Below are 27717 nucleotides of genomic sequence, written 5' to 3' on the forward strand. Positions count from 1 at the left end.
CCAAGAGGTGAAAGCGAAGAAATGAGCATGCTAATTAAATCAGAACTGACCATGTGTGCTCGCTGGAGCAATCATACCAGTAATAATCTCTCTAATCATAATGCTAATCAACACTAACATCAAACTAGGCTGTAGTAGCTTACGCTGCTTTATACACATTTACATACATGGCTGGAATGTAGTAGCAAATGCATCAGCTTCTTCCTATTTGCAATGCAATTTCCTATTCCCATGCATTTCATAAGATTATAAACAGGCTGTCCTGCGCAGATATAACACATGGTGGTCAGATTAGCTACCTGTCAGAATACCAAAGATAACCTTTTTATCTCAGACCAGGCAGCGCGTGACAAGAAGAATGACGGAAATAAACAGCACGGACACAGGGAAAGGGAACGACTGAGAGAACATGAGATTTGGCATTGTGAAGAAGCAACCATTGAGTTACAAAACTGCGAGAGAGAGAGAGAGAGAGAGAGTAAATAGCGTCATAGTTTTGACACAAAGTTGGAATAACCAGCTGCATTGTTAATCAAGAGCTCTCTCGTTTGGTCGAGTAGTTCTGTATAAGAGACGACAAAAGCGTAATTAACAATTCGCTATCTCCACTGCCAGGGGAAACATAATTAAATACATCACAGACACAGGGATGCGTGTGGGGATTGAAACACACTCACAAGGGAAGCAGTGTATTCATTCACTCATTACTAAACTTCTGGGACACGTTAGCAGCAGGCACGTACGCTAAGTCTTTATTATAACCTCCTGTGTAGCATTTTGTTGTTAGAGAGAGAGAGCAGCAGGTTGACACGAGGCGGCCATATTTGTTTTGAAAGAAGAAAGCAAGAGTTTTCCTTCTCTGTCATTGTGGCAGCGATCGTAATTTCAGCCCTCACTAGGTTAAACGATTATGTAGCATTTTGTGAGTATTCCCCAGTGGTGGGTGGATGTATAATGGAGAGTAAAGAAGGGAAGCAACAAGCCACTGTTTTCTCCTCCTCTGTCCTGGTTTAGAGCTAGCTTTGCGTCAGGTTAGCAAGGCAGCCATCTTAATATTACGTGTCGCAGTTTATGTTTAGCCATATTAGGTTAGATTAAATTAGAAAAAGAACAATGGGATGATATAGAATGTTTTCCTTTTCCTCCTCTAGCATCAGGTCAGCAGTAGCAAGGCAGCCATCTTTGTTTCAGCCATGCGTTATCCAGAATTATCCTGTGTAAAATATATATATTAACCTCATACAATTAAAAATGACAATCTATAATGTTCTGGTTTTGATATTAATAGTGGGTCAGTGTTAGTGAGGCGTCCATGTTTGTTTCATTTCATACACAAAATAAAAGAAGAAAGCAAGCGAGTGTTGGTTAAGAAGGCGGCCATTTTGTTTTTTCAACTATACAACATTATATTTTCCAGTATTAGCCTGGTAATTAAAGGATGAAAGGTACAAGACATTTTTTATTTCTTCCTTTGTGATGGTATCAAGTAAACCCTGTTAGAGAAGTATTTGTTTTTAGCATTATCTTGTGTAACACTGTGTTGTTAGTTAGTGAGTCCGTCATGTTTCTTTCAGCTATAATGGTAAGTAAAAGAAGGAAGCGCTTGCCACTGTGTTCACCTCCGTCTGAAGACATCGTCGGGTCAACGTTAGCATGTATATTTTGTCTTTTTCTCTGGCACATTAGTTTGATAACGTTATTATTTTTTTTTTTTAACAGTATTATCCTGTGTAACTTTGCAGTCTTGTTCATTTATGAGGTTGCTGTCATTGCTCATGGCTCGAGCTAATTGGTCAAACAGTCTCCACTAAAAAAAAAAAAAAAAATATCACAACAACAAAAAGAAGTTAAACAAGTACAACAAGTAAAAGGACATAATGTATAAAAGAGGAAAACAACAGTATGCTATGTTTCTCTGTCACGGAGGAGGTTATAGGTTACTAAGGCAGCCATTTTGGTTTCGGCCATATGGCACAGCATTAGCAGTCCCGCTACGTGACGAGGCAGCACGATTTATCATAAGCACGCTGTCATCTTTCACACCCCAGGACCTTGTTCATTCTTCTGCTTCCAAGGCCAGGACCTTGGAGGAAGTCTGTCTTTCCCTCTCACGTTTGCTAGGGGGGGGTTCTTGCTTTATTTCTGCATATTGCATGTCTGTTTTGCAGGGTCCCATTGTCAGGAAGCAACTTTAATTAGTGCAATTAAAACACGCACACATTCACACATCGCTCTTGTGTGGGAAAGCGAGAGAGAGAGAGAGAGAGAGAGAGAGATGGGGCTGTCCCTTATGCCAGCCGATCATTCACTCCCTCAGCTGTTTCTCCCTTCATTCGCTTCTGCGATAGGAGATAAACCTCAGATCGATGTTGTATAAGCCTGCACAGCTTTCCCTTCATCCTCATCCTCCTTCGTTCAGCTCTGTGATTGAGGTCGTGCAATTGAGCAATCCTGCACAGCCGCCAAAAAGCCAACACGGACTCCTGTCCTCTGAGCCTTTGTGTGGCCAGAAAAGCACTTATCAAACTGGGGGATTGAGGCGAACGCAGCCGGGCCTTAAACCTTAAACCTCTTTGGCCTGGCGCTTCACACAAAAGAGGGAAAGCAAGCGGAAAATATAAAACGGATAGGTGTCATACTCGAAGAGTTTCCCGCTATTCGGCCACGTTGGTAATCCGGCGCTTTTTTCAGCAGGAGGGATCCCCGGACCGGGTTTGTGTAAGGCGATTGTATACGCTCAAAAAAGGGGGGGGGGAAAGGGCAACGGATATATCACATTATAGCCTCTGGGTAATTCCGGGTAAAGAATAACCTCGGTCCATTGGAGAAAAGTCTCACTGTGCTGACACACGCACAGAGAGAGACGAAAAGGTCCCGGAAAATAAACCCGAAGAAGCAAGAAAGTAAACTCAATATGTGGCTAAAACTGAAATCCTTCTGTAGATCGAGTCCACACAGAGATTGCAGGTTGATTTACTCTGAGCTTTCTTTTGTTGCAGACAAAACTTGAAAGATTAGCGCTAATTGTTAGCACAGTAGCAGCCCTCTCCCTCTCTCTCCCCCCTCCCTCTCCCCGCAAAAAAATAAGCACAACATCACCGACTCATTCAGCCAATCGGATCAATTCAGTTAGTTCAGTTGCTGAGAGATATCACTTCTTGTGCACCGCGCTAATGAAATGGCCCCAATAGAGATAACCGAATTAGCGTTCTCCTCTACTCTCTCCACGGTCTCACTCATTCTCAGCTAAACAAGCACGGCTAAGCTAAACAGGCTAAATAGCAAGTAATCATGTTTGGATGTTAGCCCAGTTCATACAAAGTCAATTAGCTTTATTTAATTGGAAGGTCCTCTCAAGAAGAATATTACTTCGGTGTAGTTAGCTATAAATAAATGAGAGGACACTTCATTAAAAAAAAAAAGTGTATATATATATATATAAATAAAGGAATAATGATCCGGCTTAAGTTAGAGCCGCGCTAATGTGTAAAATATGTAGTCGGTTCATCCGTATACACGTTTTACAGATTACAGCGATTATTACAAATCATACACGTCAATTTAATGCCTCCGGGTTAATGACTCCCTTGGTTAGATAAGGAATGCTAAGGGTCATTGGTTGAGATATGGAGGTTTGGCAGAACATCTATCTGTTGCCTGATGACCTGAGCGTGTAGGGTAATGGGTGTAAATTATCACTGGGGAAAAGAGTTTTTCATATCGGTGCCACTCAGTGATTTCTTCAGATGAGCAGTTACACTTGCAGTGTGGAAGATGTTCGGTATTTTAGTAAGACGGGACGGCCTGAGGTTTTTTTTCGTTTGTTTGTTTCGTTTGTTTTTAGAGTCTTTAGGGCACCACTTCTTAATTCTTCAAGTACGAATGTGCATATATTTCCCTGTGAAACTAGTGATATCTGACTAACTAACAAACGTATACACCGCTAAGAGAATTTTTAGCGTATAGCTAGTTTTTCGTAATGAAGGTTATTCTGAGGTAAATAGTACGTAAACTTTGTTATAAAAGTAGTGTTTGGTAATGAAAGAAAGAAAAAAAAAATCAGTAACACTGCTAACTTTTCACAAAGCTAGCATCACAGAGAGTGTCATCTAGCCAGCATTAGCTAGCTAACTAGCGCCTAGGAAATGTGAGGTGTTCGTGTAGGCTACCGATTTGCTTCAGAATGACATGGATAATTCTGCTTATCTCTCAGTTATGCCGAGATTTTAGAAAACAAAACAAAAAAAAACAACTGATTTTTACATTTTAAACACAATGTGCTCGTGTGACAAAGCTATCTAAGGGAGCGTATGTTCTGTATGTTCCCAGGGTCCTATGTTCCCCAGATTTATATGGCACACAATGAAAACATGGTGAGCTAGGATTCCGTATAAATGAGAGCTTGGACATGTCCGTACTTAACATTTTTATTCCTTTTATGAGTGTTTTCTGTGTTTTATAGGCTACAGTATTGCGTTTCTTCCATTTAGTGTATACTATTGTTCCTGCATGAACTATATGAATGTAGACTAACAGGTATTCTCCAAGCAGCACAAATGAGGGTTCAGCATGTACAGCCTAGTTCATTTTCCAAGTTCATAACTTTCATACGTTTGTGGATGAAGAGTGGATTTGAATCTAATGTAAGATGTTATTCATTTAAATGTGTCGCTGGTGTTTAAAGTAAAAGGTCCCTGTGAAAAATGAGTCCTGACTAAATAAAACCTTTAGAAAAGTTTCATTGATGTATGTTAGTAGAACATTGAACTGGGGAACATGGGAATGACCTGAGGTAATAGCTACATGAACATGTTTAAATATAGTTAGCTGGCTAGTTTTACACTGAGGGGTTCTCACTGCAGTAGCAACGCAATCTAGCTAAATAACTAGCTGGTTAGCTAAATAGTTAGCTGCTATCACTATAAAACACGTTAAATAAAATAACATTTTTAATTACACGAGGGTCGTAAACGCAGTCGCTCAAGACAAGCACTCGGCCGACTAGCTAGCACTGTCAGAGTGTTCAATAAAAGAAGGTGTTAGATCATTTTAAATGTTGTTTCAAATGGACCTAGTTGGCTAGAGTTACCTAAGAGGATTGTTTTTGCAGTACATATCGAAAGTATAAAGTGAACCGGGGAACATAAGACCCTGGGAAACATACCCTGGGAATGACACCGCTATCTAATAGGCTAGTTAAGCTAGTTAAATCTTTCTAATTTGATTCAAAATGTCCTGATAATTTTGCTTATTATATAACAAGCTTCACTTAGCCAGCATTAGCTATCTGCTGGTTAATTTGTCATGTGCCAAGCTAATAATATGGTGACCGTTCAAGCAGATAAAGCTTACGTAATAATCCTAGTAGCTCATAGTAATGCTAAAAAGATTAAATCGGCTCTTTATTTCGAGCCTATGCTATCTCTTGCTGTTTGCTCCCTCCACATATGTTTCCCTTTCTTTTTTTTTTTTTCTTTCTCTCCTCGCTAAATTCCAGTTCATTTTTCTCTCCTCGTTGCAGGAAGCAAGTTTGTCGCTCCCCCGAGCGATACTACATCCGTTTGGTGTCATTTATTTATTCACCCAGAAGTCGAAATCCGAGCCCGTGCTTATTAGCGGAACCGCTAACGGACTAGCCGGCGATAAAGCTTCCTGCCGCGCCGCGCATGTGTACGATATTACTTCATTTATGCATTTTAATGTTTTTGTCAATAACCCTTGTGTTTTCAGAGGCCGCTACGCCAAACACTGTGTCGTGAACACAAATTAATTAACAATAATTGGTGGTATTTGCTTAGCATTACGACTGGAGGAAACGCTGCCGCTGCCGGCTCCCTGTTCTGGCTGTTAATCAGCAGAGGTGCTGCAGTGAGCCACACTTTAATTTGCATGGTGATTTATAAATGTAATGGTGATTAATTTTTGTGCGTGTGTGTGTGTGTGTGTGTGTGTGTGAGTGGTCTCCACAAGCAAAGCTAATGATTGCAGTGTTTCCCTAAGTGACCAGCTGTTGGTTACTGTGACTTTGTCGGGTCTTTGAGCATTTTATTGTGGCTACACTGGTCCCACAGGCACCTGCCTTTCCACCAGTTTGAAAAAGAAACCATTATGTAAGCAGATGTGGGCGTTTAACAACACATGGACACATGGGGTGAAAATAATAGCTGTGTCCAATCACGTTTTTTTTTTTTTGCTAATCTTTTTTTTTTTTTTTTTTTCTTCTCCAATCCAGTCACACAACTTATCTCTTTAGGATTAGATATATCCTTCGCGTTATCTGGAGTGTTAGAGTGTTTATTCCGACAGTATACACTGCCCTCCACTAATATCGGCGCCCTTGGTAAATATGAGCGAAGAAGGCTGTGAAAAAATTGTCTTTTATTGTTTAACATTTGGATCGTTTCTTTAAAAAATTCACAGAAGTACTCTGCTCTCATGGATATCAAACACAACACAGGTTTATCCCCAAAATATCTTCGTTAAATATAGGTGTGCAGCAATTATTGGCACCCCATGAATTCATATGAGAAAAATATATTTGAGGTATATTCCTACTGATATTTTACACTTTTTTTTTTTAGTACTCCTGGGTGACTAGGAGCAGGAAATTGTTCTACCATGACTTCCTGTTTCACAGGGGTATAAATATGAGGTAACACATAGGACAAATTCTCTTAGTCATTCATAACGATGGGTAAGAGCAAGGAATATAGTTGTGATGTGCGGCAAAAGGTTGTTGAGTTTCACAAAATGTGAAGTGTCTATAAGAAAATATCACAAGCATTGAAAATGTCCATTTCCACCATCAGGGCAATAATTAAGAAGTTCCAGTCAACTGGAAATGTTATGAATCAACCTGGAATTGGACGTGTGTCTATATCGTCTCAACGCACTGTGAAGAGGATAAACGTATCTGTTGTTGTCATGGTGATCAAATGACCACACCCCAAAGTCCAGTCCAGTCATTATTTTTGTTCCAAGGATGAACTTTTTAAGGTTTCCCAAAGCTTTTTTGGATGGTTATGGTTTAAGTTTTGTAAAGGAAACCATGTGTGTTGTGAACAGAACAAACTGAGGAACCATTCATGGTGCTGGAAGAAACCCTTTTTTTTGACCATGGTAATACCGTCAGCTCTGCGTAAAACAGCAGTGATCCGTGCTAGCCGTGACTTTGCCGAGTCTTTGAGGTTTCTTGTCTATCCGGGACTCACGCAGAGAAAGTGAAATAGAAGTTTTCCATAAATCATTGCTATTCCTTTTGCGCTGGAAAAGCAACAGCATTCACGCTGAGGAGCTCTGAAACGCTCTAAATATCACCTGAGGCGTTTTGGAGCATCTTGAGAGCGCGAGCTCGCCTTGATTGACGTACCAAACAGCTGGAGGGCGCGGCGTCCTACGGCCAATTAATGTTTCCTCCTGCGTCTTTAACACGGGCGAAAAAACCCAGCAGCCCCGGGATCGTCAGCGCAAGACTTAAGACTTCAGAAGGAAATAAAAATCCGTAAATCCATCAGGATAAGCACTGTGCAAGTCGAAATGATTAATTTTTTTTATTTTTTTTATGTTACGTGTTGTGTGTGTGTGTGTGTGTGTGTGTGTGTGTGTTTTATTCATTTATTTACACTAGTAACTCGCTTTTCACGTCATCTAATCTCAGAAGTTCAGGCATTTGTGGCTGCGATGATTAGCATAATAAACAACATTTTCACATTTCAGCAGCATTCAGAATTAACATGGAAAGAAATTCACCTAAGTAGGATTAACCTTAAAGGAAACGAGCAAATCGCCGAAGAAAATAAACAAACGGCTCATAGAGGAGGCCGATATTCCCGAACGAACGTCGGTAAAGCGGCTTGGGTTTCTGCTTGCTCCTTGCTGATACACATCCTCATGGTGTTGGCAGATTAAGTGGAAATATTTGGAGGCGATTGCACCGAGCAAGCAGAAGGTCAAAAATGGATTTTCCTTGTAGGAAAACAGTGCGAATGTGCTCGCGGGCTCGTTTCGTACTCCGGCGATGCTTTGAGACGTGCGTTCATCGATTTCTAACCTGCATGGATTGTCATGGTTGTGCTTTGAGTGGCCCGAGGCGCTGAATGCAGCCTAGTTAAATCAGGTGGAATTTGGAAACACACACACACTCACCAACAGCTCTATTATGGTTCACTTGATGACTTTTCAAGTGAAGGGAAATGTTGAAATTAGTCGTCGTTCAGATCGGAAGCAAACTAAACTCGTCAGTTGTCGCCGCCGCTGTGAACGAACGAGCTGCTTGAGCTTTTAAAAGCTTTAATTTAACACGTTAAAACATAAAAATACGCATCAAATATACATACACCCTGGTCTAAGAGGAATAAAACGAAAAATAAAACTGAAACTAAAACCGAAGACATTTCTGTTTATTTTGTGAGATGGCTGGCCGAAAACAAACAGTCCGTAGATCCCCTAGTGATTTTCTGCTATTTTACTTAAAATTAGAAATAATAAAATGTAGAATAATGTGATTTTTATAATATTACGTAAATTACATTTTTTTAAAAAACAAATCTTAAGCTAGCTAGCTAAAAACGATACGGACTGCCAATATTTTATTAATTATTTAATAATATTTAATTTTATTTGTAACAATATTTTTATTAGTATTTTTTCTTTTTTTCCTTTTTTTTTTTTAGCTAACCGTAACAGTTAGTTATTTGCTCGTCTTGTGTATATATTACGTGTATATAATGCGGCATGGCATGGAACCTCGATGCCCTTTATAATGAAAAAAAGACTCTTATTTGCTAATTACGATTAATACCAAAGTAAAAGAAGCTGACAAGACAGTTTATTCTCAATGGCTTGAGTGATTTTGTTTCCAACCAACCAACCAAAGGTATGAAATAGCTACATAACATTTTTAGATTGATTAAATCTATTATTTCTGTACTTTCACACAAGATTTACCATGAAGCAGGTTAGCTATTTAAGCTACATTAGTGACACCACCTTGCTACTGGAAAATGTAGCGATTTGAGGTTAAACATCGAGACGGAATCAACATCTGCAATTTGTACAAACTTTATTAGGTCCTCTCTAAAAGCAAATGCAGTTTGGTGAATGTAAAGGCTATAAACAATATAAACAAATGAATAAATGACCGTTATTCGATGACTTATGAACAGTTTTGAACTATCTAGCTGAAAACAAACAACTTTTCTGTGTCGATGCTAATCAAAGTTGGCTAGCTAGCATCGTTTCTTCCCACCTCTCAGGTTTCGTAAGCGCGTATGTGTACAACAGGACCGCGTTTAGAAAGCGACGCACGAGAGGTTAATGCTTGTGCAGGAGACAGTATTTCACTGATAGCCCTTCTTAAGACTCCCGGGTTCGGTATCAGATTTTAGCCGAGAGTCTGCTTCTTTTTTTTTTCTGGCGAGCGCATGAAAGAGAAACCCATCTCACACATACACACCATGGAGTCTAACCACAACCTCCAGCAAGTCTCAGCTCCCCATAACACCATTTTTACCTGCCATTCCTCTGTATCGAACACTATGTTAAGGTCAGCTAGAGGTTTCCAGTTTCCCCCGAAAAATACTCAGAGGACCTCTTCAGCTGCTTTGCCCTTTTCCTGTTGCCATTTTATACCACGTCGTACCTTCTTTTCTAGGACGTGCGATTGATTTGTAACCTAAGATGGTAATTCAGATCACCTCCAGCTCCTGAAGCAGACAGGCTTCTGAACAATGATTAAGATAGTCACATGACCGCTTCGGATTAAACCACTATGCCTTCGTTCAGTATGGAGTATACGGAGCCTGTTCTACAATATAGTCTTGCTATTGTAATATATCGACAGTATACTTAATGTTCGTGTGATTGTATAAAGTGAGATTTGTAAACCACGTGAGAAGTTTCGTAAAGCGCTGCAATAGCAGAATCGAACACGGCTGAGACGCTTCTCTAAGCTTCCGCAAATCCTAAATTACGAGATAAAGCTGAGCAAAGAATCACCGCGAGCAAATCCGAATGCAAACGGTATAAACGGTGTGATACTAATTTATAAGCGTGATTACATTTCCCACAAAGAATAAACCGGGTGCGCGAGTAGGCGGCGTTAAGTCCGAGTATATTTACCTCTAATCGCAAGTTCTCATGCGCACACTTCAAAGCAGACCTACTGCAATTGCGTGGCTGCGCCGTCTCGTCTCCGAGCTTCTCGGCCCACGTTTCACGAACTGTAGTGCGACTAAAGACCACCGGATTGGAGAACATCTTGATTTCTGCCGCACTTGGAATAATCGAAAGCCCACTTTGTTGTTTTTGCTCGGTCAGTTTGTGCCAAAAACAAGGACATTTCCTTGTCTCGTTTGACTTGGCGTCACTTGATACAACCGTATGGCTACAGAGCACAAACCACATAAGGAGTTCAGGAAGAGGCTGCTCGAGTTTACCAAATCGTTTCCATGAAACTTTGGTTTGAACTTCACCTTGACCACGCCCCCCTGACGCTGAGCGGCAAAATGTCCCTAGTTCTGTTCAGCTTGTCTTGTGTCTGTGGCCGTAGTGTTCTTAGAAGAATGGCAGCCATTTTAAGACGAGTTCTTGCACAGGTCTAGAAAAAAAAAAAAATGTATATATTTGATTAAGGCGGTTGCTTTGAGATCTGAGACAATGTAAAAATAAATAAACAAATAAAAGTATGAATATATGTATATTCTCTTATCAAAGTACAACCCAGGACCTCTTTGGGTTCATCAGTTTTCAGGGACGTTCCATGTAGAACTTACTCTACGAGCATTGTGGTCTATTAGTATTCGAGTGTCTAGTACCTGGTAAGAAGCTGAGAAGGTTTAACTATCCAAAGAACCCACGCGGAACCCTCCGTAATCCAGATCCTCACGCGTTTCGCGTTAGTCTTTTCATTGTGCAGGTAATGACACTTTGGTTTTTTTTAAAAACATGAGCAAGAAATCCAAGCCAAAGAATGTGTGGAAAGCAAGAACTAAATTCAGAATGTGAGAAAGGTCTAATACGGTAGGTTGTTTTTCATCAGGAGGATATTCTGGTTAGCAAAGTGTACTCGTAGATGTACTTAGCTAGCTAGCTAGCAATAATCTCTTACGCAAAATGTAGCTAGGTAAGGTGGGGGCATGGAGGCTTAATGGCATATTTGCCTCGCACCTCCGAGGTTGATGGTTTGATTCCTGCCTCTGTCCAGCATGTTCTCCTTGCGCTTTGGGGGTTTCCTCCGGGTACTCTGGTTTCCTCCCCCAGTCTGATGACATGCATTGTAGGCTGATTGACATTTCCAAATTGTCTGTAGTGTGTGTGTATGTGCGTGGTTGTGCCCTGCGATGGGTTGGCACCCTGTTCAGGATTTCCTCTGCCTTGTGCCCCAAGTTCCCTGGGATAGCCTCCAGGCTCTCCGCGACCCTGTATAGGATAAGCGAGCGGTACAGAAAATGGATGGATGGATGGAATATGTAACACGCCTCAAAACCTTACAGGAATCTTCTTACTCCTTGTCTATGTGCGAGATTTGGGCTTTCAGGGTAACTTAGCGACAACATCCTTCTCAAGCACTCACATCCATTTTGCACGTTCTTGGAATGGAGAGTGCAGGAAGAATAAAAAGTTTCACAGAAGAGTATAATGTATGAACAAAGAATTTACAGCAAGGTGAACTAATGGACTTAGTTGTTTGGTTTTTGTTTGGAAATGAACAAGTGCCTCATGAGTTATTAAAAGATTTATATTTTTTTAAAGGATGGCCATTGCTCTGTCTCTCTCTCTCTCTCTCTCTCTCTCTCTCTCTCTCTCTCTCTCTCGCTCTCTCTCTCTCTTGCTCACTCACTCAGTGGGATTGGAGCTCGGCCATGACAGTCGTAAGCACAGTGGCATTTTCCACATGATGCTGCTCATGTAAAATTAATAACGGGAACGTCTCCAAAACACCGAAAAAAGAGAGCGAGAGAGAGATTAGAGGGAAAGATTTAATTACCCGTATCAAAACAGGAAGAACGATGCTCCAGGTACTCAATCCTGCCAATCACTATGCTAACCACATTCTTGTGTATATTTACATCACCCTGGCTACCATACCTTTGGGCAGAATACGGCTTGGATGTGAAGTGTGTGTATTTCTCGTGTCAGAGTGTGTGTGTGTTCTCAGCAGGGTGTGTGTAATGTGGGGTTTTTTTTTCTTTCTTCTTTCCTGCCGGCACTGTTGTCGTCCTCAGTGAGCTCTTTGTCCAAAGCCCTCAGGGCCTGTCAGGAGCTTATCTGTGTTAGATTGGGTTTGTTTAGCGTGTATGTGTGTGCGTGCGTGTGTGTGTGTGTGTGTGTGTGTGTGTGTGTGTGTGTGCACTCGCCTTTAGATGATGTTTGCCACGCTGCGCCACTTATCTGATTTCACATCTCACAGAACAGAAACAGTGCAACTGTTGAGCACACACACACACACACACACACACACACACACTCCTAATTAGGACTCATTATTCAAGTACAATAGAGCATAGAGATCTGTGCCAGCTTTTATAACCATGACAATAAATACTTGGAATTTAGGGAAATATTATATATAACAGAAAGAAGTTTTTTGAGCTGAGGTATAAGCGGCGGTTTAAGAGTCAGTGTAGAGAGGAAAGATACGACGAACGCTGTACGCTAAACAGTACGCTAGCTGGAGATAGCTGCGTTAGCTAGCGTGCTGTGTACTACAGTACTACCGTAGCATTGTGCACCACAGGGAGGGGTGGAGCCCACTCATATCCCACTCATATCCCACTCATATCCCACTCATATCCCACTGCTAAGGTTTATACAGTAGAGTAGATACTGATTTATTTATACACAATTTTGAGGTCATGACCCCTACACTTCTTAGAGATAAAACCTGAGATATTTATGCTTTATGGTTTAGGATATCATCTATAATATGTGAGGGTTTGATTTCTGCTTTCGCTGCTATTTTGTTCCTCACATTGTTTAATGGTAGAGCGAGCATCACTTTGAACTCTCTCTCTCTCTCTCTCTCTCTCTCTCTCTCTCTCTCTCTCTCAGTTAACTGTACTATGTTTGAGGTATGATGTGTGTTAACATTTGCTCTGTGTGTGTGTGTGTGTGTGTGTTCCAGAGGACCAGCTTCCTCCTGGATTCCCCACCATAGACATGGGTCCTCAGCTGAAGGTAGTTGAGCGAACGCGCACCGCCACCATGTTGTGCGCCGCGAGCGGGAACCCTGACCCCGACATCTCCTGGTTTAAAGATTTCCTCCCTGTGAACACCAGCAACAACAATGGCAGGATCAAACAGCTCCGATCAGGTAAAGTTCTTCATCCTTCTGCCAAAAAAAAAATGAAACGAGAAATTTCCTTTATCCTTTCATTCCTGTTTTGTTTTTTTAAAAAAAAACATTTTCTTTTAAACCTCCTTCTTTCTCATCTAGATGTTTTTTTATTTAATGTAAATAATGCCATAAGTCTCTGTACGTTATCTGTGTGTGTGTGTGTGTGTGTGTGTGTGTGTGTGTGTTTGTGTGCGTGCGTGTGCGTATGTTTGTACACCCATGCGTTTTTGCTTTCGAGGCGTGTTTTGTTTTATCCAGCGCTCCCATTATTACCCATGACTCACTGCTGTGACTGCACACTTAGCAGGTTTTATATCATCATCCTTATTTTGTACTTGTATCTTCTACTGCTCCATCGCAGTAAGTGACCAGCCATACTTGTGTCTTGTTTCTTTCTTTCTTTCTTTCTTTCTTTCTTTTCGTTCTACGTTCTAAAATGACTAATTTTCAACATTGGGCTTCATTCAGAACAAAGGACCTCCTCCTCCCCTCCCCCCACCTCCACATGGTTCATGCTGTTTTTTATTATATCCGTCCGATCTAACAACCAACGGCGAGTCCATGTGTGACTTCTAAAGCAGTCCCAGAGCAAGCTGATTGAAATGGCTGTCGAGTGACGTCCGTGCATGTAACCCTGCGCTCACGCTAGCAAGTTTTTAACGCTATCCCCCAGTACCGAAGATAACCAAAAAAATACTCAAATCTGATTGGTCGGCAGCTCTGACAGGTTTCTATTAGTGGGCTACGTTGTCTATGGTAACAACTTACACACGGAGCCGTACAGTACAGCGGACGCCCCATTTACTAATATGTGCGATCGTTGATATGGCGAACGTTTCTTTTCTGTAAGCACTCCTGAAAGGAATCTCCGTCGTCAGCGCTCTGGAACAATCAGAGGTAAAGCTGTAAGTTTTCCGGAAGAAGGTCTTCGCTGTGTCTTCGTAACCCGGCATTGCAGTTGCATTAAATATAACTACAAACGGATAAAAACAAACGACAGGTTGTTCATTACGTAAAAATGGTGAAGATATTGTACGTAATGTATGGCGTAATGATGGTCTTAGCGTAGCGTACGACGTAGCCTATATTAAGATGTCTTTCTCGGAGTTGTTGAAACTGCTCGGGAGCGACGCGGGCAAAATCTTGAAAGCTCTGTACATCCTGTGTGTGCAGTTCTCTGCAGAAATGTAAGTAAGTAAGCGCCCCGTCTGTCACGTCGCGACAGTCAGGCCTTCACCCAGGACCGCTTTCGTTTCACGCTCCGTCTTTTCAGGCAAAGGACGACACGTAAAGACGCTAGTAACAGGAACAGTTTGATTGAACACGACGGTTTCCCAACACATTAAATCCAACGTCCAACTTTTAAACGTCGGTGATTGTCGGAGTTTTGCTCGGTGCGGTATGAACCAGGCTTAAGAACTCTTAAGCACTCTTAAAAAGCGCCATTGGAAAAAAAAAAAAAAAAATCTGTTATTTATTTATTTATTTATTTATTTTTATTGTAACCATGCGATGTTTATAGATCGTTTGCGCAAAAAAAAAAATAAATAAATAAAAATAAATTATTGCTATTATTTAACAACTGATTTCGCAAAACTCCAAAAAGCTGGACAGGCCACGCCCACAAGTGCCCATATGCAAAAAAAAAAATAAAACCAACCCAGAAAACAACTGGAGGTGACATCAGCGACTTTAGAGCTTCTAATGTGATCGCAGGGTTTCGTTTACATTTAAGAGTTTGAAACATTTTAACCCATGAAGTAGAGTTGTTCCTGATAGCATAGTGGAAGATTTTCCCACAATCCTCTAGCCACAGTAGTGTCGTCGTGTCGTCTCTAGCTTTCCCCCCCTTCCCGGCCCTTCGCGATTCTTTGCTTTGCTCGGATTTTGGTTGTCTTGTGAAATGCTTGTGAATTTGTTTATACCTTATACTCTCTTCCCCCCCCCCTCACCCCAAAAAAAAAAAAAAAAAAAAGTAAGTTTATAACCTAGATAATTGGAGTTTGTTCTCTATTAGCTACGGGGAGATTTCCTTTCTTAAACCCTAATCGTTTGATCTGTGTGATCACCTGACTCTCTAACGTGTCTTGTCTTCACTAGTCTTGTTTAACCTCCTTTCTCTTGTTGTGAGCAGCACTGTGTGACCTTATAACCCTATTTATTTATTTATTTACTTATTTATTGATTGACATGTACGCCTCTTGTTCTGCTGTTGAATAGAGTCTTAAGAATTAACTGTACCAAAAGAAAAGAAAAGCAAAAAAAAAAAAAAAAACTCCTGTTCCTAAACATAAGGAATATAATCATATTTTCTATGCTGTCTTTCTTCTCTCCGTATTTTTTATAATCTACAGAGTCTTTTGGTAAGTGCGTAGCTCTGAAGCACACATCACCCCCACTAATGTCTCATGTCTCTCAAACTCTTATTAAAATGCATGGCATGCATTTTACTAACAGTTAGCACAGATAACAGATGTATAGCAGACACACCAAACAAACACCAACACCAACACACACACCTGTGTATATATATTGATTAATTGATTTATTTATATAGATGTATAAAAAGAGAAAATCACACGCACCTGGTTAAGGACACATGAAACGAATTGTTATAACTGAGCAGGACAAACGAGCAAAGATGTTCTGATGTGTCCCTCCATGTGTGGACGTCCCTTCTCTGACTGACTCACTTCCTTCACTCTTCCTCCCCAACCCCTCTCCTCAGCACCATAGTGGTTTGTCCCACACACTTGAACATAAAGTGAATCCAGGTTATAATCAGAGGTCTTACGTTGTCCAAAAAAACAAAACAAAAAAAAAAACCAAACCAACCAATGCTCCTAACTCCCTCTAAACAATTTCAAAATGGCACCTTCCTTGTATTTAACCAGTGTAACACCTTCCAAACTGCTTCCAGTGATAACCTACCTGTTTTTTTTTTCTTTTCTTCTTTTTTTTTTTAATGCCAATAGAGGAACTCAGTCTCTCTGTCTCTCTCTATCTATCTCTCTATGTCTGTCTCTTTTCTTTCTACAGTACCTTAATCTTTTTTATTTTTTTTAACATACTCTGTTTAAAGGGGAAAAAAATTAAATAAATAAACCAAACAAACAGAAAAAAAAAAAAAAAAAAAAAAAAAAGCTAATTTGATTCTTCTTCCAAAGCCCCCAGCCTCCTTCCTCTCGTACTAATGCTTCTTCTTTCCAATCTTATTTGCATTCATATTATCCACCCAGGTGGTACTCCAATACGAGGTAAGAGAGCTGAACCGAAGTTCACAGAATGAAAAACAAAACTTCATTCTCGCTGTCCTTCCATCCCGTCCGCCTCCATGTATATGTCTCGTCTCTCCATCCCAACACCCTGTACCATCCCTCACTCCGTCCCTCTCCAACCCCCCCAAAACCCTCAACACCCTCTTCTCCATCTCTTTCTGTTTCCTCTTTCCATCTGACCTTTGCGTATCTGCTTTCATTCCTCAATTCATTTCTTTTTTTTTTTCTTTCTTCTTTTTTTTTTTTTCTCCAATTAATAAATTGCGATATGCTTACTGTGACACAAAGAAGCATATCCAGTGGCGTTTTTCTTTTTTCTTTTTTTTCCCCTTTTTGTTTGATTATTATTATTATTATTATTATTATTATTATTGCTTTCGTTCTGTCTTTCTTTTTGGCCATAGCGACTCATGTGTCCCTCTTTTTGTCCAACTAAAACAACCAAACATTTTTCCCCCCTTAGCTGTTCTTGCACACTCGTGCCATACGATGACGGACTCGCGGACAACTTCTCGCCTCTCCTCTGCCACGAGAATTTTTTTTATTTTTTTCAAGAAAAAAAAAAAAAACAATACTGTCTATTCATCTTTTTAAATTCTCAATCTCTATGTGCTTTCCTCTACCTATACCCTTCTCTAACAAAAAAAAAAAAAAAAAAAAAAAAAAAAAGCCCAAACAACCACTTTTTTGATAAAGTTTCTCCGGTGCTTTTTTTCTTCTACCACCTATTTTTTTCCCTTCTTACTTTTCTTGGGTTGAAGGCTTTCCTTTTTTGACGTTTTGATTTTTTTTTATTCTTCAGGGTTGGGGAAAAGCTAACAAAGGGTCTGGCAGAGCAAACTGAGGTGCCCGTTTTGTGATTTTTGTCGAGCAACTCAGGAGGTGGAGACGTGGTTTGATGCATATATATATGTATATATATATATCTTTAAAAAAAAAAAAACAAACAAAGTTTTTCCTTTGGTCATGTGACACCACACTGCTGATCCCATTGGTGGATTTTTATGGGTGTCATTTTGTAGCTTTGAACAAGCTATGGCAGTGGTTGGTTGATTTCTTGTTGGCCATTTTGACCTGAATTTTGACCTCTAATGCACCTGCATTTTATTTTTCAGCTAAGGGTTGTCAAAAAAGGTTGTAAGTTGCACTGACATACATTTCTTGACTTGCATGTCAATCATTTTGGGACAGAGGGTGATGTAATGCTCTGGATGATGATGAATCTCCTAACACAATTTTTTCAAAGCCCAAGCAGCAAACAACTTTTTTTTTTTTTTTTTTTTTTTTGGTCGCAAACAAACTTTTTTTTTTTTTCAGTTCTTTTTGCGAGTCATGGGCCATCTTTGATTAAATCGAAATTACGATTGATTACGCCAAATTTTCTAACTCAAACGTCTCTTTATTCTTTTTTTTTTTGGACTGTCCTCCCTGGTTATGCTGCTTTTGTATACTGTAATCCTTTTTTTCGTTTGATCCATGCTGCCCTGAAGCAGTGTCATTCATCCTCTCCCATGCTGAACAGTCCTGTCAGGTGTTGTATATTGCAGGGCTCTATTCTGTCCCTTCGAATTTCAAATCCTTTTTTTTTTTTTTTTTTTTTTTTTTTTTTAAATTGTTCTGGCAATGCTAGCAAATAGCATCCAAGCCATATTAAAGCAAGAGCTAACGTGCTTTAGAAACCCTGCAACATGTAGACTGTATGTTCTCCTTTTCCATCAATGTGATTTGTACAGTGTGTTGTAAGAAGAGAATGATCAGTGCGTAATTCGTGTCGCCTCAAACGTCTAATGCAGTGCACGGTCTGAAAAAACGAGCCCGGTACTCGAAAAAGTACCGTACCAAAAAAATGTTCACACATATACACACTAGGCATATGTTGATATTACTTTAATTTCCATCACTGTCAGTTCCCAATCGTTTATTATGGATTGTAATATTATCCAATGGTGCCTTTTATGTTAGAGAACTTCTGATTGGATTGACTGTTTAAGTCCTTAAGCTTCTCCAATTGGATAGAATTTATCCCATGAGCACCCAAAAAGAAAAAAAAAAAAAAAAGTCATTATCCCATATGACTTTTTATATAAAACAAGTGATTATCAGCACATGCCACAGCCACACTGTTGAACCTGGAACTGTACAAACGATTCAGCTAAAATGATCACGATTTCAGTGATGCAACAAGACAACAGAAATAAAGCACTGCATTAGAAATGACGGGGCGATCGCTCATTTCTACAGCGAGCATTCGAGAAGGTTTGTGACTTTTTTTAAAAAGACTTTTTTTTTTTTTAAATATATATATATAATTTTTTTTTTTATGGTTCAGCCTGAATCCAGCCGAAATCAGCAGGTGGCCGATTTAATGAGTTAATATATTCAGGCAACGCTTCAAGTGTTTTTGTTTTCTTTTTAGAAAATCATACAAGAGCAGTTAGTTAATATGTTTTTGCATCTCTCTCTCTATCTATATCTATATATCTATATATCTATATATATATATATATATATATTTTTATTACAATACAAAGGAAAAAAACGCGTGTGAGCGAGAAAAAGATCGCAATGTGACAGCTTGTCAAAACGTTGCTTTGCTTAGTCTCATGTCACACTGCGAGATTATTCACCTTAACACCTGAATCTGCCCCATACTCTTTCCTGCCATACAGGAGCACTGCAGATCGAACAGAGCGAGGAGTCCGACCAAGGAAAGTACGAGTGTGTCGCGACTAATAACGACGGCACCCGCTACTCGGCTCCTGCAAACTTATATGTCCGAGGTAGGAAAGCCCACTGGGACGACTCTGTGCTGATTATACTGTGCAGGGCTGTAAATGTACTCGATATACAGAGGGAATTATCATAGCGTATTGATGAGAATAAATGGATCATTGGGTCCAAAGTTTCCTGCCTACAAATTTTGTAAGTATGTTTGTTGCATTTGACTCTCCTTCCTTGATTTGTCTTTATTTCAGTGGTTGGTTTTCTGTTAATTCTCCTACTTTAATTGCCCGGTGTGACACTAATTCCACTGACCCCTAAGCTTGCAGCGGGTTTATGGGTTGTACCCATTTTTATTTATTATTTTTTTCTCCCCTACAGCACGCCGAATCCAACTCTCTCTTTTCTTCCCTTTTTCCGCCAACAGTGGAGGGAAAAGAAAAATCTTAAAATCTAAAAGTCGTTCTTTTGACATTAAATGTACTCGAGTATTAATGCACAAACTGAGCGTATGTTTCAAGAAATATTGTTCTAAACGTGACATCAACCCTTTGACTTTTGCTTTGCCTTGGCACAAAACAGCCTGACTGTGAGAATTTCCACAAAGTCCAAATTGTGTTTAGTTATTTTATTATGAATTCTTAATTGTCAGCGTTGAATTAATTCAAGGAAATAAAAATAATTTATAATTATACAGCTCAGGACGTATGTTTCCATTCAAACCATATATCATTTTGTATATAAGAGACTATGATGTCCATATGTAGCACATATATATATATATATATATATATATATATATATATATATATATATGTACGTATATACACACACACACACACACATATATATGTATGCATATATATGTGTGTGTGTATATACATATGCATATGTGTATGTATGTATATATATATATTTATATATATACATATACACATACATACACATATGCATATAAATACACACACACACATATATGCATACATATATATATATATATATATATGTGTGTGTGTGTATGTATGTAGTACTTATATAGTACTAATATAGTACTTTTGAGCTTTGTGATTTGTGTATTAAAATGCTGTTCAAAAGTCTTAATCATTTGTAAAGAAAATATGTCAAACAACGATGCTTTTATAAATAATTAAATGAAACATTTTTGACTATTCAAATGACTAAAATGCTGTAAACACTAAAAACAGGGGGCCACAATTTTTCTGCAAAAAAAAAAAAAAGTATTTTTTTTTCAAAATAAAATTCTCTAACATTAAAAAAAAAAAAATTCTACTGTAAAATTCTACTCTGTACTTCGAGTCAACATTTATATAAAAATTAGTGTAACAATACTGAATATTCTCAATCGCTAATAAATCGAAACGCTCGATGATAAAAATACATACATTCGCTGTCTACTGGTTTGTAAAATATCACAGTTCCCCAAAGACAAACCTGTCATTTGACTCCATTTGTATTCGTGTACGTCAAAGGGTTAATGTTGCTTGATCAATAAAAAAAAAATGGAATGAAATCTATAATATGAATTACATTTCTTCTATCTATGTAAAGGACTGGATAATGATGTATAGCGCATATTACATAAACATCGGCATATACATTTCCTAATTGTAAAAGATTCTTTTTAATAAGTCATACACGTATCACAATGAAGGAGTAACAATAAATTGACGTGATTTAGCTGAAGCACGGATCTAAATATCTTCTGTAATTCTTGTACTGTAGCCAGAGAGGGATTATTTATTTATTTATTTATTTATTTATTTATTTATTTACATTATTAATTAAGATTATGTCCCAGTTCTTTTTAAAGATATTGGCTTTAATCTTTGAGAAATTTCCATGATAAGGATGTGAGCATATGAAAATACTATATGCAGGTTCTATCTATACAAGTATAAATTTAAATGACAGTAACATAGCTACATGGTGTATTGTTAATGTAAATCTGCTTGCACAGCAAAATCAAAAAAAAGTGGTGAATGAACTCTAACTGGCGTGAATGAATGATGATGTCGTTGCTTTTTTCATGCGGCGAGAGTGAATTTATTATTTAGTTCGGTCGCCGTACAGCATATTATTCATTAACTATAGTGAGAGGTTAAACGTGTAGCTGTTCTTGTGTTGAAAAATGGGCTCAAATGGCGTTTTATTTCATAGCACCAAATATAATGGACTAAATGTTAAGAGGAAAGAACTTGGGGGCAAGACATCACATAGATCAAAATGTTTACCCAATCGTTTGGCTTCGTAGCTCAGAAAACGAACGAAAATCTCCTTCCTGTCAGCAGAAATGTGGCTCCGTTTCGAATATTCCATAGGAATGATGGATTTCCAGAGTTTGTTTATGGATGTATAAACCCAACAGAGGTCATACTGTATTATACTGTAGGTGTTAAGCCAACACTGGTGATTTTGCTGTGTAATATTTTAAAAGCTAGGCAGTCTTTCTCTCTCTCTCTCTCTCTCTCTTTTCCCTGAAGTACAGAAGTGTAGGATTCTCTCCGAAATACCTCCCTCTAACAGATGTGTATGAGTAGCAGTTGTACATGGCCTTTTTACTCTCTCTGTGTTTCCCCTGTTTTTTCTCCTTTTGTCATTTCATTGTGTTCCGCATCAAAAATTTCCTACATTCCGCAGAGCTGCGAGAAGGTTGGTGTTTTTTTTTTTTACTTTCTAATCATCTCATTGTACTGAACTCAAAGAGCTTAAAAAAAAAAATAATAATAATAAAAAACACGCAGTAGCTGTCTTGAATTGCAAACACGAAACTGCCACCACAGCTGTCACCAATACAACTGAAATGAATGCGCATATGTGGTCTCTTTTTTTTTTTTTCTTTTTTTTTCTTTCTCCATTTCTGATTCTGGTTCCTTTTGTATTGTTCTGTCCTGGATACGGTCCACTTTATTCCCCCACTGTATTGTTGTCGTTCATTGTGCTGAACGCACACGGCCTTGTCTGTTACGATTAACCATCTAAAAAGTGCTGCATGTCACGAGAGAATGTGTGTCGTTCGCCGAACGCGGCTTCTGCATGACGAACAGGTGCTGCTCCACCTATGGACCCACGACCCCTGCTAGCTTCAGATCTTAAACGTCAGTGTTCCTGCTTAGCTCCTCAAACCAGCTCAGCAATTCCACCGTACCTTCTCATCAGTTTAGCGACAGTGTTATCAAATCCCCGCAGTACGTACATCTCACGTCCATCTCTTGAATTCTCTTGACCTCACGATTCACCAGGACCCCGGACATGATGAAGCCGTTCCTGACGATCCTGTCATGTTATTTCTGATTAATCAGCGACGTTCAGCAAGGACGCCTTGTCGATTCGGAGAAAACATGGACGCTTGAATTCTAATCGAATACATCGCGTCGGTTCAGTAAACAGTTCTTATCGAGTCAGCAAAAAAATATCATCGTAATTATCAACAAATCATCCCGTATTAATGAAATATCAGCTCGGGAGACAAATTCTAATTCAGCGAAGATATAAATAATCAATGCAGTTTCTCAGATCAATAATCTTATAACAAATGGCTTATTCATTGGGAAAATATAACTGGGAAATAATAAAGGTAATAAATTCAGCAAGGTTTCGTTCATTTGGGAAAGATCAATTCACTCATGGAATATCTGGAATACTGGGGGGAAAAAAAGAAATATATATATATATATATATATATAAATAATTCACCCTAAAATGGGGGGGATCCCATGAGAACAAGAACATGATCTCATCAATTCATCAAGCAACAAATACTCCACCACTGGAACTATCACTGACCCCTGCCACTCAGTACACTCTGATTGGTCTTTGGATAACGTGCCAGCGTGAAATGTGGTTTGTTTTTGGGTTTTTTTCTTTTTTCCTTGAGCTCTCTCACTCGGAGGACGTTTTAAAGCTTCTGCCTCGTTTGTTTTAATGAAAACTGAAGGGCGGTGAATCTCAGCCAAGGCTCTAATCCACCGTGCCCAGATCTCCTGCTCCTGGCTCCGTGAAGGATTTTCTCTCCCACACACTTAATGGGCCGCTAATGAAAGAATGATGTATGTCGAGCATCATTCGGCAGACTTGACAAATGTAATGGTATTCAAATGAACGGGATAACATTATGTCTTCCGGGAGCGGGCTTCAATAGAATATTAATTAAATATAATAGGAGAGAAAAGTTGTATTTAATAATGTAAGAATTCCTCTCCGGAGAAGCTTGGTGTCTTAAGCCAAATGAGCTTCATCAATTCGGCAGGTTTTTATCTCTCTCATTCCCTTTATCTCTCTCTCTCTCTCTCTCGCTCGCTCGCTCGGTCTCAAATCCACTTTTATTCTTCGAACTCCTCAACTCCCGGTCATACCGTTAAACATTTCTTTTTTTTTTAAAAAAAAAAAAAAACAACCTCGAGTTTATGTTTTTTTTTTGTTTTGTTTTGTTTTGTTTTTAAACGAAGAACTCTTCATACAAGGATTATTATACAAGTCCCTTTCCGAATATTAGTCGCGGTTCATCCGGAAGAAAAGTCACGAAGCTGATGCACATTTTAATTAAAAGTGATCTAGCGATGGGAGGATCTCACTCGTACACCGATGAGCCGTTCAGTTCTCTCCCACAACACGAGAGCAAACATTCCTGACGTTCTCCCACCATCGCGTCCTTGAGAAAACAGGGCAGAGAGAAACGAAATTATGACCTAAGCATTAAAAGCAAAGCTAGATATCTTTCATGGAACAATTTGGGAAGATTTTACTGCGTGCTAAGCAGAAACACTGACGAGATGTGTTTCGTTTGAGTCCCCAAATCTCCCAGCTTGTTCTTGCTGAGCGTCCTGTGTCCTCCGTGTTTGTTATGATGTTACTGGTCTCTCCTGAATGAGAAGATCAGACCCACTTCTTGCCTCTGTCTGATTCCTATCTTGCTTGTCTACTAGCGTCCCTTCTTCTTTTTATTCTTCTCATAATGTTCCGAGCCCTGTCTGTGTCATTTTCACAGATGATCCTGTTCATTTCCTGTAACATGTCGCTCCACCCTTCTACTATTCTTTTTTGACCTGTTTATTTGTCTCTCGTTCTTCCTTTTCATCCTGACTTTCTCTCTCTCTCTCTCTCTCTCTCTCTCTCCCTCCCCTATGTGTTGTGCACCTATTATAATTTGTAATCCGTCTCTAATTTCTTTCTGTCACATTCTGTCTCGTTTCTTTCAAGACCTGTACCCACTGGCGTTTTCCTCTAAGCATTCTCGTCCCTCGCTCCCCTTTCCCTTTTTATTTATTTATTTATTTTTTATGAAGTGTTTTGTGAAGTCTGATGTGGCAATGTGAGGCAGCACATTCCTTCACATCAATTGGAAGAACGCAGCATGGAGGTCGAGCATGCCGTCGCTCCTCCAGTTCCCTCCCCGTGTTGTATTTTACATGTGGACTGGAATGGAACACTTTGTGCATGACTTACCGTATGTGAGAAAACTCGCCCGCTGCTGAAACCCTGTTAGAGATGGACTTGTGTATGTATGTGTTTGTGTGTGCTTCTTGACCTTTCCATCAGACCATCAGTGCTAGAGCTATTTATTCATGAACGGATTGATTACAATCCCCAAACGGTTTAAAGACGAGGGGCGGAATCGTCCGTTCGAGTTGGTAGATACTGGTTGTTAAAATAAAAAAAATAAATAAATAAACCGTTAGAACATTACAGTGACTTTATGTGTGATGCGATCTGGGAAAACCCATCAGGTTTTGCTAAAGAATTCAGGCTGAATTTTTGACACCCTGAGCTTTGACTATATTTCACTAAAACAACATGAGAACGTGTTTATTTATTTGTAATTCTTGCCGAAGCTTCCAGGCCCGCAGTCGGATATAATAAGTCTTTAAACGAAATGTTCTCCCTTTCGTGAGTTCAGGAAAGTCTGTAGAATATGTCAGAATTTCACCACGTGAAGTGTTTTCCCAGAACGCCACACGTATATGATATCGGCGAACACGATTAGCGTTGGTTTTTGTATGAAGTTTCCGCTACATGTCGCTACAGCTCCATATATTATCTTGCAGTTCGCCGGGTCCCACCACGTTTCTCGATCCCGCCCACGGATAACGAGATCATGCCAGGCGGCAGTGTGAACATCACCTGTGTGGCAGTGGGCTCGCCCATGCCCTATGTCAAATGGATGCTGGGCTCAGAGGACCTGACCCCGGAGGACGACATGCCCATTGGGCGAAATGTCCTGGAGCTCACGGACGTTCGCCAGTCAGCCAACTACACCTGCGTAGCCATGTCTACGCTGGGTGTCATCGAAGCAGTGGCACAGATTACAGTCAAAGGTGAAGGGCTTTAAAACAATCAGCAGTGTAATAAAAAAATATACCAAAGATATAAAAAAAAAAAAAAGATTTGATCCTTTTAGTCTAGCTAAAGCAGTTGTGGTGCGATATTATGTCCCAAATCTCTGAAGTAGCCAAAACTATGTATCCCAGTCAGCATGAAATTGCAGGATTAAAGTGAACTGTTTAGTCTGTGCAGTAGCCTTTGTTGCTTTACACAGATAAATAAGTTGCTTTGTGAAGTTAAAAATATTTATATTCATGCAAACAAGGACACACACCCACACAGCCACACATCCTGCCAGAAGACACAACAAAGCAGAATTAGTCACAGTCTCGCCCAGGCTAAGAGTTATCTTCACGTTAATGGGTGATGGCCTCCAGAGAATCCACATCGCCCCATATCTGCTCCCTTACATTATACTCGCTGAAATGTAGCCATAAATCACACCGAGTTCACTTTTTGTTACCTCCTAAACAAAAACGGATACAATGCATGTCTTCCAGAGAGACCTTGTCACCTTTTTTCTTTTATCAGCAGGACTCTGCCAAGGCCTTAAGCCTTTTTTTTCTGTTTTACATTAGTTGGATGGTGTTCCAGAGCACTGCCTCTGTTTGTCTGGGGTGAAGGGTAACCTTCAGCTAGCACCGCTCCTGGAGCAAATACAAGCTTCATGAATGCTAATAACAATGTCACCGTTCAACACGTTTAGCCTACAGATAGCCGCCGCAGCAATTCTTTTTTTTTTTTTTTTGCACAGTTTGAATGTAATTAGAAATCGTAATTCATTTAATTAAACAGTTTTTAGAATTTAAGCATAGAATATATTTATCTTTTGGTGTTTGGAACAAAAATGGGAGCGTGTGTAGTTTTACAAGCAGCTATAAATATATATGGATTTTCTATCTGTCTGATTTATTTATTTATTAGCGTTGGTGACTACATAACGATCTGATTGTAATTAGTTAATGAAAGGTACCTCCGCAGTAACGTTCTGTTTTAGCGATAGGAAGGTTGTGAGTTCCAGATTTAGTTTTGAAATCAATTCAACTTGAGTTCTAGAATCAATCCGGCTGGAGTCTTAGAATTAGCCAAACTGGTAGTTCTGTAATCCGTCTAGCTGAAGTCCAGTCTATCTATAGTTCTAAAATCAGTAACTGGAGTTCTAGAACCAATCTAGCCGGAGTTCTAGAATCAGTCCAGCTGTAATTCCAGAATGAATCCAGCTTGAGGTCTAGAATGGGCCCTTAAACAAGGACCTCAGCACTTAACTTCACTCGGTCTTAATTCGTTTTCTGCTTCAGCTCTGCTAGAGAGCATCCATTAAATCCACATGAGTAAATATAAATTAGCATTTTATTTTCATTCTAGCTTTACCCAAGCCACCAGGTGTTCCCGTGGTGACGGAACGCACAGCAACCAGCATCACCCTCACCTGGGACTCTGGGAACCCGGAGCCAGTTTCCTATTACATCATTCAACACAAGTCCAAATATTCGGAAGACTCGTATAAAGAGATCGACGGTGTAGCCACCACTCGCTACAGCGTGGGCGGCCTGAGTCCGTACTCCGATTATGAATTCCGTGTGGTTGCGGTGAACAACATCGGTCGTGGACCCTCTAGCGAAGCAATAGAGGCCAAAACTGCTGAGCAGGCACCCAGCACAGCTCCTCGCCAAGTCAGAGGCCGTATGCTAAGCGCTACGACGGCTATTATCCACTGGGAAGAACCCGAAGAGGCTAACGGTCAGATCATGGGCTACAGGGTGTACTACACCATGGATCCAAGTCAGCACGTCAATCAGTGGGAGAAACAGATTGTTCGGAATGCTAACTTTCTCACCATTCAGGGCTTGACACCTAATAAGACATATTATATCAAAGTTTTGGCATACACATCTGTAGGAGATGGACCTCTCTCTTCTGACCTGCAAATCATAGCCAAGACTGGAGGTTTGTATTGCCCTGTTGTTGTCTTGTTGTTGTTGTTGTTGTTTTTAAGCTAAATTGTAACACTGGCACTTTTTTAAATTATGGTCCTCATGACAG

General features: G+C 39.7%; 1 protein-coding gene across 8 annotated transcripts in view; it reads left to right on the plus strand.

Annotated features, from left to right (window-relative positions):
- The window catches only part of LOC128604465 (receptor-type tyrosine-protein phosphatase delta), a 424718-nt gene that overhangs the window by 347370 nt on the left and 49631 nt on the right, over positions 1-27717 (plus strand). For all 8 annotated transcript variants that reach the window (XM_053619599.1, XM_053619606.1, XM_053619605.1 and 5 more), the window contains 4 exons: positions 13124-13312; positions 19284-19394; positions 25398-25667; positions 27040-27621. In XM_053619599.1, coding sequence (XP_053475574.1) covers positions 13124-13312; positions 19284-19394; positions 25398-25667; positions 27040-27621 — 1152 coding nt within the window. The remainder of the gene's footprint in view (positions 1-13123; positions 13313-19283; positions 19395-25397; positions 25668-27039; positions 27622-27717) is intronic.

The sequence above is a fragment of the Ictalurus furcatus genome, chromosome 29, assembly GCF_023375685.1.
Source record: "Ictalurus furcatus strain D&B chromosome 29, Billie_1.0, whole genome shotgun sequence".
In the NCBI taxonomy this organism is placed as follows: Eukaryota; Metazoa; Chordata; class Actinopteri; order Siluriformes; family Ictaluridae; genus Ictalurus; species Ictalurus furcatus.